The sequence below is a fragment of the Pseudoliparis swirei genome, chromosome 9, assembly GCF_029220125.1.
Source record: "Pseudoliparis swirei isolate HS2019 ecotype Mariana Trench chromosome 9, NWPU_hadal_v1, whole genome shotgun sequence".
Classification (NCBI taxonomy): Eukaryota; Metazoa; Chordata; class Actinopteri; order Perciformes; family Liparidae; genus Pseudoliparis; species Pseudoliparis swirei.
In genome coordinates, this window is record NC_079396.1 from 26,799,737 (window position 1) to 26,812,077 (window position 12,341).

Sequence of the window (12,341 nt, forward strand, 5' to 3'; positions counted from 1 at the left end):
GGATGGAGATGCATTTCTGTGCTGAGGGCTGCACGGCTGTGATTGACACAGGCTCCTCCTACATCACAGGCCCCGCCTCCTCCGTGTCGGCGCTGATGAAAACCATCGGAGCGCAGCTGGATGAGAGCGGAGTGAATATATATATATATGTTTTTATTTTTTTATTACACATGCGAATATTGTTTAACTGCAACAACAACAACAAATAAATTAGATATATAGAAATATAAAAATATATAATGAATGATGATGTCGTTCAGTATAAGGTCGACTGTGACTCGGTCCAGGCGCTGCCCAGCGTCACCTTCCACCTGGGGGGCCAAGAGTACTCCCTCACCCACGAGGACTACATCCTGAGGGTAAGCACGGGGGGGGGGGGGGACACCTCTGATGGCGCTTCAGACTCCGCGTCCCCACACTCAAAGAAATGACTCATTGGATGAACTCAATTAAATTGTTGGCAGGTTTTCCATCCAATAATTATATGCAACTCCAACTCAAATTTAGCACATCAGTGCAATACAATGTAATTAAGTTAGTCCAACTCATTTGTATCAAATACATCTAAAATAAAATAACGATATTCATTAAATTAAATTAATTTGTGTTTGTCCAACTCAAAATATAAACTAACTAACTAAGAAAATATGCAAACTCCACACAGAAGAAAAGCCCCAACTGGGATTTGAACCCACAGACCTTTGGTTTTGAGGTGATGGTGCTAGCCACTACACCACCGTACAGCCCTGAAAGTGTCTTCACCTTGTAAACAACTGATTTTCAGCTGGCGCATGCGCAAAGGGTAGTCCTCAATGAAACACATTTATTTTGAGTTGATATGCACACCATCTAACCTAAATAAATCTAATAAATGAAAGAATTCATACATTTTGTGTTCCACCCATTAAATATAAATATCTATTTTTGTAATTGATTGATTTAAATGTATCAAACAATATTTAAATGTGTCACCTCGAAGAAGGGCTTGAATCGTTTTTGTGAGTGTAACCTAAATAAATCTAATAAATGAAAGTATTCATACATTTTGTGTTACACCCATTCAAAATAAATATCTTCGTTTTGTAATTGATTTATTTAAATGTATCAAACAATATTTTAATGTGTCACCTCTAAGAAGGGCTTGAATCGTTTTTTTGAGTGCAGCAGACGCAGGTGGAGGGGGCCGTGTGCACCGTGACCTTCCGGGGTCTGGACGTGCCCCCCCCCACGGGTCCGGTCTGGATCCTGGGGGCCAACTTCATCGCCCGCTACTACACCGAGTTCGACCGGCACAGCAACCGGATCGGCTTCGCCACGGCGGTCTGACCGGAAGTCTCTCTCTCTCTCTCTCTCTCTCTCTCTCTCTCTCTCTAGGGCACATTAAAGATCATCACCATACACACTTTTTTTGCAAATCCTGCTTTCTGATATTTTGCACTGAACACCCTCTCACCTTTTTGTATGATTAATATTTATAAACATGTGAGTGTATGTGTGTTTGAGTGTGTGTTTGTGTGTGTGTTTGTGTGTTTGTGAGTGTGTGTGTTGTACCAGAATAAACGTGTTTATGGGCTTCACTCTGACTTCATGACATTGTTCCTGAGGAAGTAGAAACAGATGAGTCATTGTATGTGGGAGATTCATATTATGCACAACAAGCCGATGATGATAAACACGTTTATCTTCATGTGCACAACAGACGATATAACAAACAAGAACAAATGATATATTTATAAATATATTTATAAAAATATATATATTCATAAATACATTAATATTGTTATATATATATTTATAAATATCAATATATTTATAAATATCTGTATATATACAGATATTTATAGATATAAATATAAATGTATATATTTTTTAATATATATATATTTATTTATAAATATCAATGTATGTATTTTTAAATAAATACATTTATAAGGAGAATTCCCAAAAGGTCAAACTATCCCTGACACAGAAAACCTCATCACCCACACACGTGGATCCAGGATCCCTCCGCGGAACGGACTATCCCCGACGTGGGCTCATTTAAAAGAGAAAGGATATCAAAACCACCAACGTGGGTGTTTTCTCTCCCTCTCTCTCTCTCTCTCTCTCTCTGTGACTTCCCACATTTTTTTATGTTGCCATCTGCGGCCGATTATTCCATTAACGAAGACGTCAGTATTTTTAAAAAAACAAAAAAATAGACCCCATGAGCTAAGTAAACTTGTCACTGCGGCTGTCAGTTACCCCCCCCCCCCCCCCACTCCCATTTCCAAAATATATGTGTGTTAAATAACTTTTAAAAACTCCACGGGATAGAGTTTCTAAAACCAGAACAGATGTTTATCAGCACGCGCTGTATTTGTCCTATTCTCCTTCCACCTCCTCCTCCTCCTCCTCCTCCTCCTCCCCCTGGTGGAACAAAAAGTAAAAAATCAAACACAACCCTGTCAATGCGCGTGCAGGAGCGCCGTCCTTGAGGTGGGAGGTGTGTGTGCTCAGAGGAACCGGGGGTCGCCTGTCTGTGTGCGTGTGTGCGTGTGTGTGTTTGTGTGTGTGTGTGTGTGTGTGTGTGTGTGGGGGTGTTTGTGTGTCGGCCGGCCGGCCGAGCATCATCTCGGACTCACTACCAGACCCGGAGCCGACCGAGTCTCCCTCTGGACGCTGCGCTCCGATGTGTGTGACAGCGCGCTGCGGGCTTCTCCCCAGTCTCGCGCGGCCCAGATGACCCGGATCCAGAGCCCGGCTCAGGTGAGTGAGCACCTTCACGACCCTCCTCTGCACCTCCACACACGTCAGTCGTTGGAAGTTTAATTGCTGTTGTTGCCTCTCGTGGAGGGGGAGCGGGTCACGTGACAGCTGGCCTTCGCGTCATGTGCTCCCCTCTGCATCGCAATCGCATTAATATTTGTATTCGATGACATGGATGTGATTATCATCCGTCACGAGGAGCTCGAGGCCTCGGCTCTGTTCTTTTCGCCTTGTTCTTAAAGGTCAGGTTATTGTCTCTAATTTGCTTCGCAGGAACGCGGGAACAGGTTTCTGCGCTCTCTCTTCTCTCAGACCTCCGGGGGTCTCCGGCCGTAGTCAACAAGCTTTATTTAAACCGTGTGCAGCTTCGCGTGACAGACCCACGTGAGGGCGGCGCGTCCACAGGCTGCAGACTTCAATCACGATTCTATTGCTTTCTGTTGGTGGCAGAGGTCACCGGGGTCAATGATGGGGGGTCAGGGGGTCAGGGGGTCAGGGGGGGTTAGAAACAAGAGGATACCTTCCAGTTCCTCCTGCAGAAGCCACAACGCCCCCGTCCCCGTCGCCGAGCGCCACTTTTCGACGGAAGGATTAAAAGTCCATCTGGATCCCATTCGCCGCTCCCCTTCGCTTTTTCTCTTCTTCAGTGTAACGGATGACGCTTCGGTTCCTCCGAGGTCACTGCGTCGTCCGCGGCACCAAAAACAAACGAAACCCGAAACTTTTTCTCAACACACGCAATTATTGGCCGAGGGTGGGAAGGAGGAAACCGAAACTGAAGCTTTACTCTCATCGCGCGCCGCAACCCGCTTTTTATTTATGCACAAAGCTGGTGAAGTGTTCTGGCACTCACCCGGGAGGACATTCCAGTTCGGGTTTGTCTTGAACCGGCTCTCCTCTCTCTCCTCTCTCTCTCCTCTCTCTCTCTTCTCTCTCCTCTCTCTCTCTCCTCTCTCTCTCTCTCTCTCTCTCCTCTCTCTCTCTCTCTCTCTCTCTCTCTCTCCTCTCTCTCTCCTCTCTCTCTCCTCTCTCTCCTCTCTCTCTCTCTCTCCTCTCTCCTCTCTCTCCTCTCTCTCTCTCCTCCCTCTCTCTCCTCTCTCTCTCCTCTCTCTCCTCTCTCTCCCCTCTTTCTCTCCTCTCTCGAACTCTCTCCTCTCTCTCCTCTCTCTCTCTCTCTCTCCTCTCTCTCTCTCTCTCTCCTCTCTCTCTCCTCGTAGCAAATCATTTAAGAGGACATTAAGAAAACAGTCAAAAAGGAGGGAGAGAAAATGGAAACAGAGACAGAGAGGGTAAAGTGTTTTAAAAAATCAGGTTGTTTAAAATAAAAGCAAACAAAAAAACATTGAAACAAATAAAACATGTTTTACCGAATAAAAAGTGGTGCAAACACCAGCTCCTCCTCCACCACAGAACACACAATACCTTTAAAACACCAGCGTTGTTTAAAAGCATCCAGGTCTCCAATGTGTTTATAAAACCTGAACTCCAGCCAGAGTCTGGGTCTGATGTTGCAGAGCCACACTGCCCTGGCCTCCTGCCCCTCTCTGTTTTCCACCCGGGACTTTCTCGTTAAGTAAATGGCCATTTTGGATTCGCCTGATAGAAAGTTTAGGAGCTGCCACTTTTCTTTTTCTGTTTTTTTGTAGGCAGCTCCCATGATAAAAACCTTCTCTGTAAAAACCACATTAAAAAGACTAAAAACCAATGTTAAAAGAGCGAAGAAACTCAAAAGTCTCTTACACTCATTAAAAACATGGTAAATAGTCTCCCGGAGGTCACAGAAGGGGCACTGGCTCAGGACAGCGGGATTAATGACTGAAATAAAAGCGTTGGACGCGACAGCACTGTGTAAAATCCGTCACTGGAGGTCAGCGGTCCTTTTCTTCAGGGGAGGCTTGTATAGGACCCCCCACTGCGCGACGTCATCGGCGAAATCTGTAATATTTGGATTTCCAGCCAAGTAAAAAGAAAAGAAAGAAAGTAAAACACACACACACACACACACCCTCAGACGTGAGGAGGGCGAGCGGAGGTGTAACGCCCGGTTGTGCCGGTTGCAGGTGAAGTGTCTGTGTGTGCTGGTGTTGCTGAGCTTCCCCTTGACGATGGCCGAGGTGCCCGGGCCGTGCCGACACTCCGTCACCAGGGAGCACCTGCTGACCCTCCGGCATCTGGTAGGTGTTGAGAACGTCTCGTTGGAAGCACCAGTAAAACTTTAAATGCCCGGGGGGGTGAAACTCTACTCAACCCCCCCCCCCCCATTGTTATCTCTGCAGATGGATAACCAGTTGAGGAGCGGGTGCACGATAACCTACACCTTCATAGAGCGGAGAAGTTTGGTAAGGTCGCTCTGGTTTGTCCGACTTCCAACTTTCCATTGGCGCCGTTGCGCTTTTTTCACGTTTACGACCCTCTACGTTCTCATCCCCCCCCCCCTCCTCCCCCCACACACACAGAGCAAGTGTTGCTTTGTGAAAGCGGCCCTACCCTGGATCCTGGAGCTGCTCACAACCCACTTCAAATACAGCCGGGGGTCGGTCAACGACGGCTACGTCCAGTCCCTGCGAGCGCTCGTCCTCAACATCTACTCCCAGAAGTGCGTGCCTCAGATCGACGAGGAGGTGGAGGTGAGTGCCCGTCGACCCCCTTCGAGAATTTGTTTCGCGTGAGTCGGGAAATGATAACCGGTTTCCACGGAGTAAAGTCACTGAGATAAGCCCCGCCCCCTCTGAGGCGCGAACGAAGCGGAAAAAAAGCCGCCGACGTTCACGCAGCTCTTTTGCCGTGAACGCGGCGGCGTTAGACCGACCGCCACTCTCCTCGCGAAGAGAAGACCTCGAGTGTGTTTCTGCGGATCTTCCCGCAGGACAAGCCGGAGAGCTTCGAGCTCGTCTGCCGGGGCTCCACCGTGGAGGCGCTGCAGATGGCGTCGGAGGCGCTGTCCGTCTACTGGGAGCTGGTGACGACGAGCGCCGCGCCGGTGGACTGGAGGTGCCAGGACGAGTACGCGGAAACGTTCGGCTCCACCACCGCGGAGCTGTACACGGAGTCGCCCACGCCGCACTTCACAGGTGTGTGTGTGTGTGTGTGTGTGTGTGTGTGCAGACGTTTTGGGAAAGGCCTCTGAGATCACAGCGTCGCTGTCCTTCTCCGCAGACGGCTTCGGTAGGAGTTCGGCGAAGGCCTCGGATAGGAGACCGGTCCGAGACGTGTACCTCCTCGGCCTGATCCTGGTCTCCGTCGGCGGAGGACTGCTACTCGTACTCACCCTCTACTGCCTCGTCACGCAAAAGGTACGATTTATTTCTACGTCGCGCGTGAACCGCAGAGTTCCGGTCGCGTTGCACCCGAGCGGGCCTCGTTAGCCGGGCCTGTGCCCTCGGTGACCCCCCCACCGCCACCCCTCGTCGGGTAAATACTGAACTCAAGGAAATACGGATTGGACTTGCCTGGGGAAAGCAGAAGGACTATTTTTACAGCACAAAACACTCTGAGTGCTGATTGTCCAATTCATCTATCATTTAAGATAATAACAAATCGGAGCGGATCTGTTCAACCGGCTAACGTAACCACGACAACACAATGGCGAAAGACGCCTACAACCCCCACCTAGCAGAGCGCTGGGTCACGCAACCGGGTGTCTGCGGCGACTTTCACAGGAAATAATGAATTACCGATATTTGATTTCTGGGAAGTGAGATCCCTAAAACAAACCTGCAATTTACTGCTTATGCAAGTTAGCTTTTTTATCTGGCACCTTATGATTCACAGGAGTCATTTAAAGTGATATACAGGCGGCAAAAGAAAGAAATAAAGGCTTGAACAAGTTTTAAACCACTTAAATAAATGACGTCAGAAGCCCATAAGTAAGGGTTAACGTCTGACGATGGAGGCCAGAACCATTTGTCCCACACTGCATTCACTCCGTTAGCTGGTAACTCCAATAAAACAATCAGTACCACCTTTTAAAGTTCTCGTGCGATGGGAATGTTGTTCCCTGCTCCAGCGAATAGGGCGGCCCTCGGACACGGTTCTGGTTAGCTAACGTCACGCTAGCAAGGTTAAAAGTCAATAACATCGCGTGCTGTCGACACACCTCGAATATAATTTGACAAAGTGTTTTTGGACCGGCCCCCTGAACAATACCAGAGACGCGTTCCGATTTATTATTTTTTTCACGTGGCCCGCTGCCGTTGAAATTGCAGTGAGACGCGGAGAAAATGTGAAGTGGTGCTCTTCGCAATAAAACATCTTTGATGGACGTGTCGCGTCTCGGCCAATCAGCGTTCAGATGTCCACAGCGTTTGGGAAGTTAGGTTAGCTTGAATGTTAGTCCGCTACATCTGCTGCTGTCCCGCTGCACGGTGTAGCGATACTAACAAAGTACCCGAACGTTAAAAACGATGTGATTTAGCATATTTCTAGTATCGATACTTCATTAAAAGAGCGATCAGAGCGCACGCGCTGCTCCGCTCCGTCAAATGCTGTCTGCACGCGTAGCGCTCACGGCGAGCGGCGCGCGCATCACGGCTGAGTGATGCGCGCTCACAGGTGAGCACACTCTCACTTCTCACTAGTTTGGGGACCCCTGAGTTAGATAGAACAATATTAAAGTAAACTAATGCAGCCACGTGACAAAAGAACATTGCAAAAGTCCAACGTGAGGTCGTTAGTAAACGGCTCCCGTGCCCAGAATCAGGAATCAGGAAACATAATTTAAGAGAATGTTTTGCAAAGTTTATTGCAGATTTTGTTGCCGTGTTTCGATCCAACTCTTTTGGCCACCAGAAGGCTCGAACGTCCTAAAAGTTCTCGGTGGCTCAAACAAACAGATTCAGCATGTGCATATATATGTTAATATGTGTGAAGGTTTTTGCATGTCTACCCGTATGTATGTATATATATATATTTATATTTATATATATATGTATATGTATATATGTACTGTATATATATATATATATATTGTATATATATATGTGTATATATATATATTTCTACATATATATATATATATTTATAAATATGTATATATATATTTAGAAATATTTATATGTATATATATATGTATATATATTGTGTATATATTTATATATATATATTGTGTGTATATATATACACAATACAGTATATATATATATATTGTCTATATACATATATTTCTCCATATATATACAGTATGTATATATATTGTGTATGTATTTATATATGTATATATATTGTGTATATATTTATATATGTGTAAATATTAGGGCTGTCAATCGATTTAAAAAAATTAACTAATTAATCGCACATTTTGAAATTCATTAATCGCGATTAAAAGTTGTTTTTCTTCTTTTTAAAGACAAAACTTCACACAGAGCTGTGTTTTCAAAGAGGCTTCTACCTATAAAGTGCCAGCGAGGTATTTAATATCGTGGATGATAAATTGTTTCTTCAGTGAAACATCCAGATTAGTAAAAAAAAAGAAGTATATTGAGACCCCATTGGTCCTGTTATCTTTACCACTGAACAGCAGAACCAGTGGCCTTGATAACTGACTGACATTCAAATATGTCCTGTTCAACCTCTGGAGGCTGGGGGCATTTTATACATTTTACAAAAAAATGTAAATTCATCTTTTAAAGGCGTTTGCATATGACACACCCCCACGTGTTCTACATCAAACATTCCAGAACAATCTCATCTCTCTACAATGAGGCTCAGTTGTCCTCGCGCCGTGTTCTCTGCTCTCTGACTGACAGGCTGCTAATGAGCCTCACCTGTGTGGTGGGAGGTCCTTTGTGATTTACTGAGTGTTCATTGGTTGTTTTTATCGCAAAATGTTGACGGACAAACGGATTGACCAATCACGGTGAAGGTTTCGTGTGACGAGTTCTTTCCGCGCCGCGTCCCCCGACACGTCGCCCCTCCGTTCCTCTGTGTATCAGAGGGGGAGACGGGAGGAAGGAGGAGCAGGAGGAAACACGACTGATTCATCCACGAGTTAAACTGATTTCTGCTCCTTATTTTCGCAGATAAATAATTGCTGAGTGGCAATCAGTCAGCAGCCGATGCTGCTTGTATAAAAGGGCAGCAGAGCTGGAGGGAGAGGAGGAGTGAGCAGAGGCATAGTGTTGTGGTCTGCTCGGTGTGTGATGGTTGCCGGAATAAATATGTTCTCCAACAAAACCTCTTGCTGCCTGGCTGGTCCTTGGTGCGGGTGGGGGAAACCCACGGGTAGCGGCGTCGGTCCTGCTACACAGTGTTAAACCGTACTGCCGCGGTTTGACACTCGGTTTGAGTGTAAAAACTTCAACGAACACCGGAAGTAAACAAAGTTGCGTTAATTGCGTTAAAATATTTTAGTGCGTTAACGCGGCCAAATTAATCGCATAGATTAACGCGTTAACGCTGACAGCCCTATTAATATATATATTGTGTATATATATATATATTTCTACATATGTATATATATATATATATTCTTTATTTTATGAGTGTCTTTACGTACAGCGTGTACATCTTTTCTTGTGCATATCTCGAAAACCAATACAAAATGTGATCGCAAAAAACCCGACTCTTAGCTCTTCATCCGCTAAAATATCTTCTTAAAGTCCGAGTGGCGTGTTGTCCCGCCGGCCGCGCTGCGTCTCACGCAGTTTCTCCCTCACAGACGACTCAACGCCGGCGAACCAACAGGCAGGAGGCGGAGCCGCAGTGATGTCACGGCGTCGCACCGCCGTTCACGCCAGCGGCCATCTTTCATACTCTGTGTTCCGGCCTCTCGGGGCCAGAGACCACCAACGAGCTGCACGCCATCGCGCCACAAGCGCCCCCATCGGCGTCGTTGTTGTTGTTTACCCTTTTAATCAGAAGCTCTGCTTTTTGCCTGAGAGTAAATAAGGGGCCTTATTTTAAATAATATGGTATGTATATTGTGCTGTATTACAGATATCTTTTTTTTTACACTAATTATATATTATATGTTGAACCGCTGCCACTTAACCCATTGTGTGTTTGTTTGTTTGTTTGTTTGTCTGTTTGTTTGTTTGACTGTTTGTTTGTCTGTTTATTTGTGTCTGTTTGTCTGTTTGTTTGTTTGCCAAAAACATTTCCACAAGTTATTTATTCGTTTGACTCAACTATTCAACCAGTGTATTGATAATAAAGCTTACATCCAAAAAAAAGAAGATGTAAATCTCTCCTCCAGTGCTTTCGGCATCACAGAGAACCGTGAAGGACCCAAAGGGGGCGGGGCCACCGAAACAAAAGGTCACGCCCGAACATAACAGAACGCCATTGTTTCTGCCGATGAGGTATGAAACAACAGGCCGGGCTGTTTTTACTGGCCCGGCGGTGGAGATTCTATCCCGATAAGATCCACGCCCTCGTCGGGGGGGAAGCGTCGCCGCGGCCGCGGGAATCACAGCCGGAGCTGTCGGGAAGAACGTGGGAACGAGCCTGAAGACGGGTCGGCAGCGGGAAGTTCTGTTCTTCAACATTCAACTCATAAACCATGCACAAACAACTCCCCCACACACACACACACACACACACTTGTTTGGCCATTGATATCACCAGCTTTGTGTCACAGCTGGGGGGGGGGGGGGGTAATAATCAATTGCATAACGTCTGAGCAGAGTTGGACCGTTCATCAAAGTGCATCAAAGACCACATCCATTAATCACCTCAGAAGAATCCCATGTGTGCATGTGTGAGTGTGTGTGTGCATGTGAGCGTGTATGCATGTGTGTGTGTGTATGCATATGTCAGTGCGTGTGTGTGTGCTTGTGTGTGCGTGTGTGCATGTGTGCGTGTCTGCACATGTGCATGTGTGTGTATGCGTGTGTGCATGTGTGTGTGTATGCATGTGTATGTGTGCATGTGTGTGTGTGTGCATGTGTGCTGGGGGCTTCTTTTGTTTGTTATTTTTGCACAGTGCGTGTATGTGTGTGTGTGTGTGTGTGGGATGTTATGCTCTCGCCTTTTCATGAGAGCTCAAAGACGTCGGTGTGAGAATCTGAGAGGGAGATGAGGATTTACTGAAGAACCAGAACAGGAGTATCTCCATCTGCTTCACCGGGGACTCCACCTAACAGGGCGGTGCCTTCAGGGGATTTAAATGGGATGCATGAGTAATAAGTGGGTTTTCCTTAAAGGTACAGTGTCCCGTCTTTAAAGGACACAAACAAAAGGTCCGGGGAAGGATCGGTACGTTGGGAGTTCCTCCACCTTATCTATCCGTCTCAAAATACCTCCAGTGGGTGTGAGCTGTCAGCGTGACCCTAACACGACATAATCCCTCAGCCATTTCGGGCCTCTCGGTTACTTTTAGACACAGGCATGACCTTGGATGTGACCTTGCAGTGACCTTGGATGTGACCTTGCAGTAACCTTGGATGTGACCTTGCAGTGACCTTGGATGTGACCTTGCAGTGACCTTGGATGTGACCTTGCAGTGACCTTGGATGTGACCTTGCAGTGACCTTGACGCCAAACCAAAGCACAATATACTTTCTTCACGCCGCTGCCTCCGAGCAAAACGAGACATGGAGAGGCAGAAAGACGTCAAAGAGTTCACATTCAAACCAGTTTTTAGTTTTCTGAGCGTCTGCTCTCTACATTATAACGGGGTTAGACACAAGACTTAATATTTGTATTAAATAGCCCCCCCCCCCCCCCCCTTCACATTAAAGCAGGTTACCTTCAGGGCGGGCCTCGGCCCGGTCCCTCGGTGCAGCGCCTCCAGCGCCGTTGATCCCCGTGCCGAGCACCTGACTCGTGACGTCATAGTCGTCCGTCATGATGATCCGCAGAGGGTTGTTGAAGGGTGTCACGAGACACCGCAGAGGGGCAGGAGCAGGGTTCTGGTTCAGGTTCTGGTCCTGGTTCTGGTGCATGGAAATACTCAACTGAATTACAAGTACCTCAAAACTGTTCCAAACACTAGTTTATAAATGTGGTGTAGTTTATTTCCAGTATACTTGTCTCACCAGCCTCAGCTGTTTTTATGTAGTTTTATTAAACATTAAATAACACTTGATACAACAGACCACCGGTCAGCTAAGAACGATTCTGATAAATCAATGCAGGGTTGATCGAGTTCATCTGGGCTCGATGTGAAGAAGATGCAATCGATGTGATGTTTTTTGGACCAAAGGATATTTTGGAAATAATTGTCTCCAGTGTGCGTGATATAATTAACTGTCTCTCATGGCGTGCAGACTTGACTTTTATTAAGATACCAACAAAGCGGTAACAACGCATACAGAAAAGCACAAAGAAACAGCAGATGATGCCAACGAGGACCCATGAATGGTTCGACTAAAAAAACAGATGCAGCCGAGAGATCATTGTTCAAATTAACTTCAAATAACTGTGGTCTGTGTTTTGATTTTTAAGGACTTCTCTCTGGATGTTACTCATTACTGATGACTAACTAAACGAACACCATGCCCGCATTGAAGATTGAGACATAAACCCATGTTTACAATGTTTATTGAGGGAATAAATCAAGATAGAAGTAGAGTAATGTTGCCCCTGGTGGTCAGTAGAGAGAATGCCTCTGCACGCTTCAGCATTGGCTCCACTCTGCAGAACCAGAAGTTGCC

The 12,341-nt window shown here is 46.3% G+C and overlaps 2 protein-coding genes across 2 annotated transcripts in view; both read left to right on the plus strand.

The window, feature by feature from the left end:
• The window catches only part of ren (renin), a 5,371-nt gene extending 3,783 nt beyond the window's left edge, over window positions 1–1,588 (plus strand). Inside the window, exons 7-9 of the mRNA XM_056423281.1 lie at window positions 1–131; window positions 261–359; window positions 1,165–1,588. The exon at window positions 1–131 is cut by the window's left edge and continues 11 nt beyond it. Of these exons, the coding sequence (XP_056279256.1) occupies window positions 1–131; window positions 261–359; window positions 1,165–1,326 (392 nt within the window). The 3' untranslated portion in view covers window positions 1,327–1,588. The remainder of the gene's footprint in view (window positions 132–260; window positions 360–1,164) is intronic.
• Window positions 1,589–2,467: 879 nt separating this feature from the next.
• Window positions 2,468–9,920, plus strand: csf1b (colony stimulating factor 1b (macrophage)). The gene is made up of 7 exons (XM_056423294.1): window positions 2,468–2,748; window positions 4,809–4,922; window positions 5,025–5,087; window positions 5,205–5,375; window positions 5,615–5,819; window positions 5,905–6,041; window positions 9,404–9,920. Exons 1-7 carry the CDS (start codon window positions 2,722–2,724, stop codon window positions 9,449–9,451), a joined length of 765 nt encoding a protein of 254 aa, XP_056279269.1. The 5' UTR covers window positions 2,468–2,721; the 3' UTR covers window positions 9,452–9,920.
• The last annotated feature ends 2,421 nt before the right edge of the window (window positions 9,921–12,341 follow it).

Bases quoted from the DNA above. Each gene is read 5' to 3' on its own strand.
- csf1b (XM_056423294.1), top strand. From the start codon at position 2,722: ATGACCCGGATCCAGAGCCCGGCTCAG. The intron at 5,376-5,614 runs GTGAGTGCCCGT...ATCTTCCCGCAG, and splicing joins AGATCGACGAGGAGGTGGAG to GACAAGCCGGAGAGCTTCGA. The intron at 6,042-9,403 runs GTACGATTTATT...TCTCCCTCACAG, and splicing joins ACTGCCTCGTCACGCAAAAG to ACGACTCAACGCCGGCGAAC.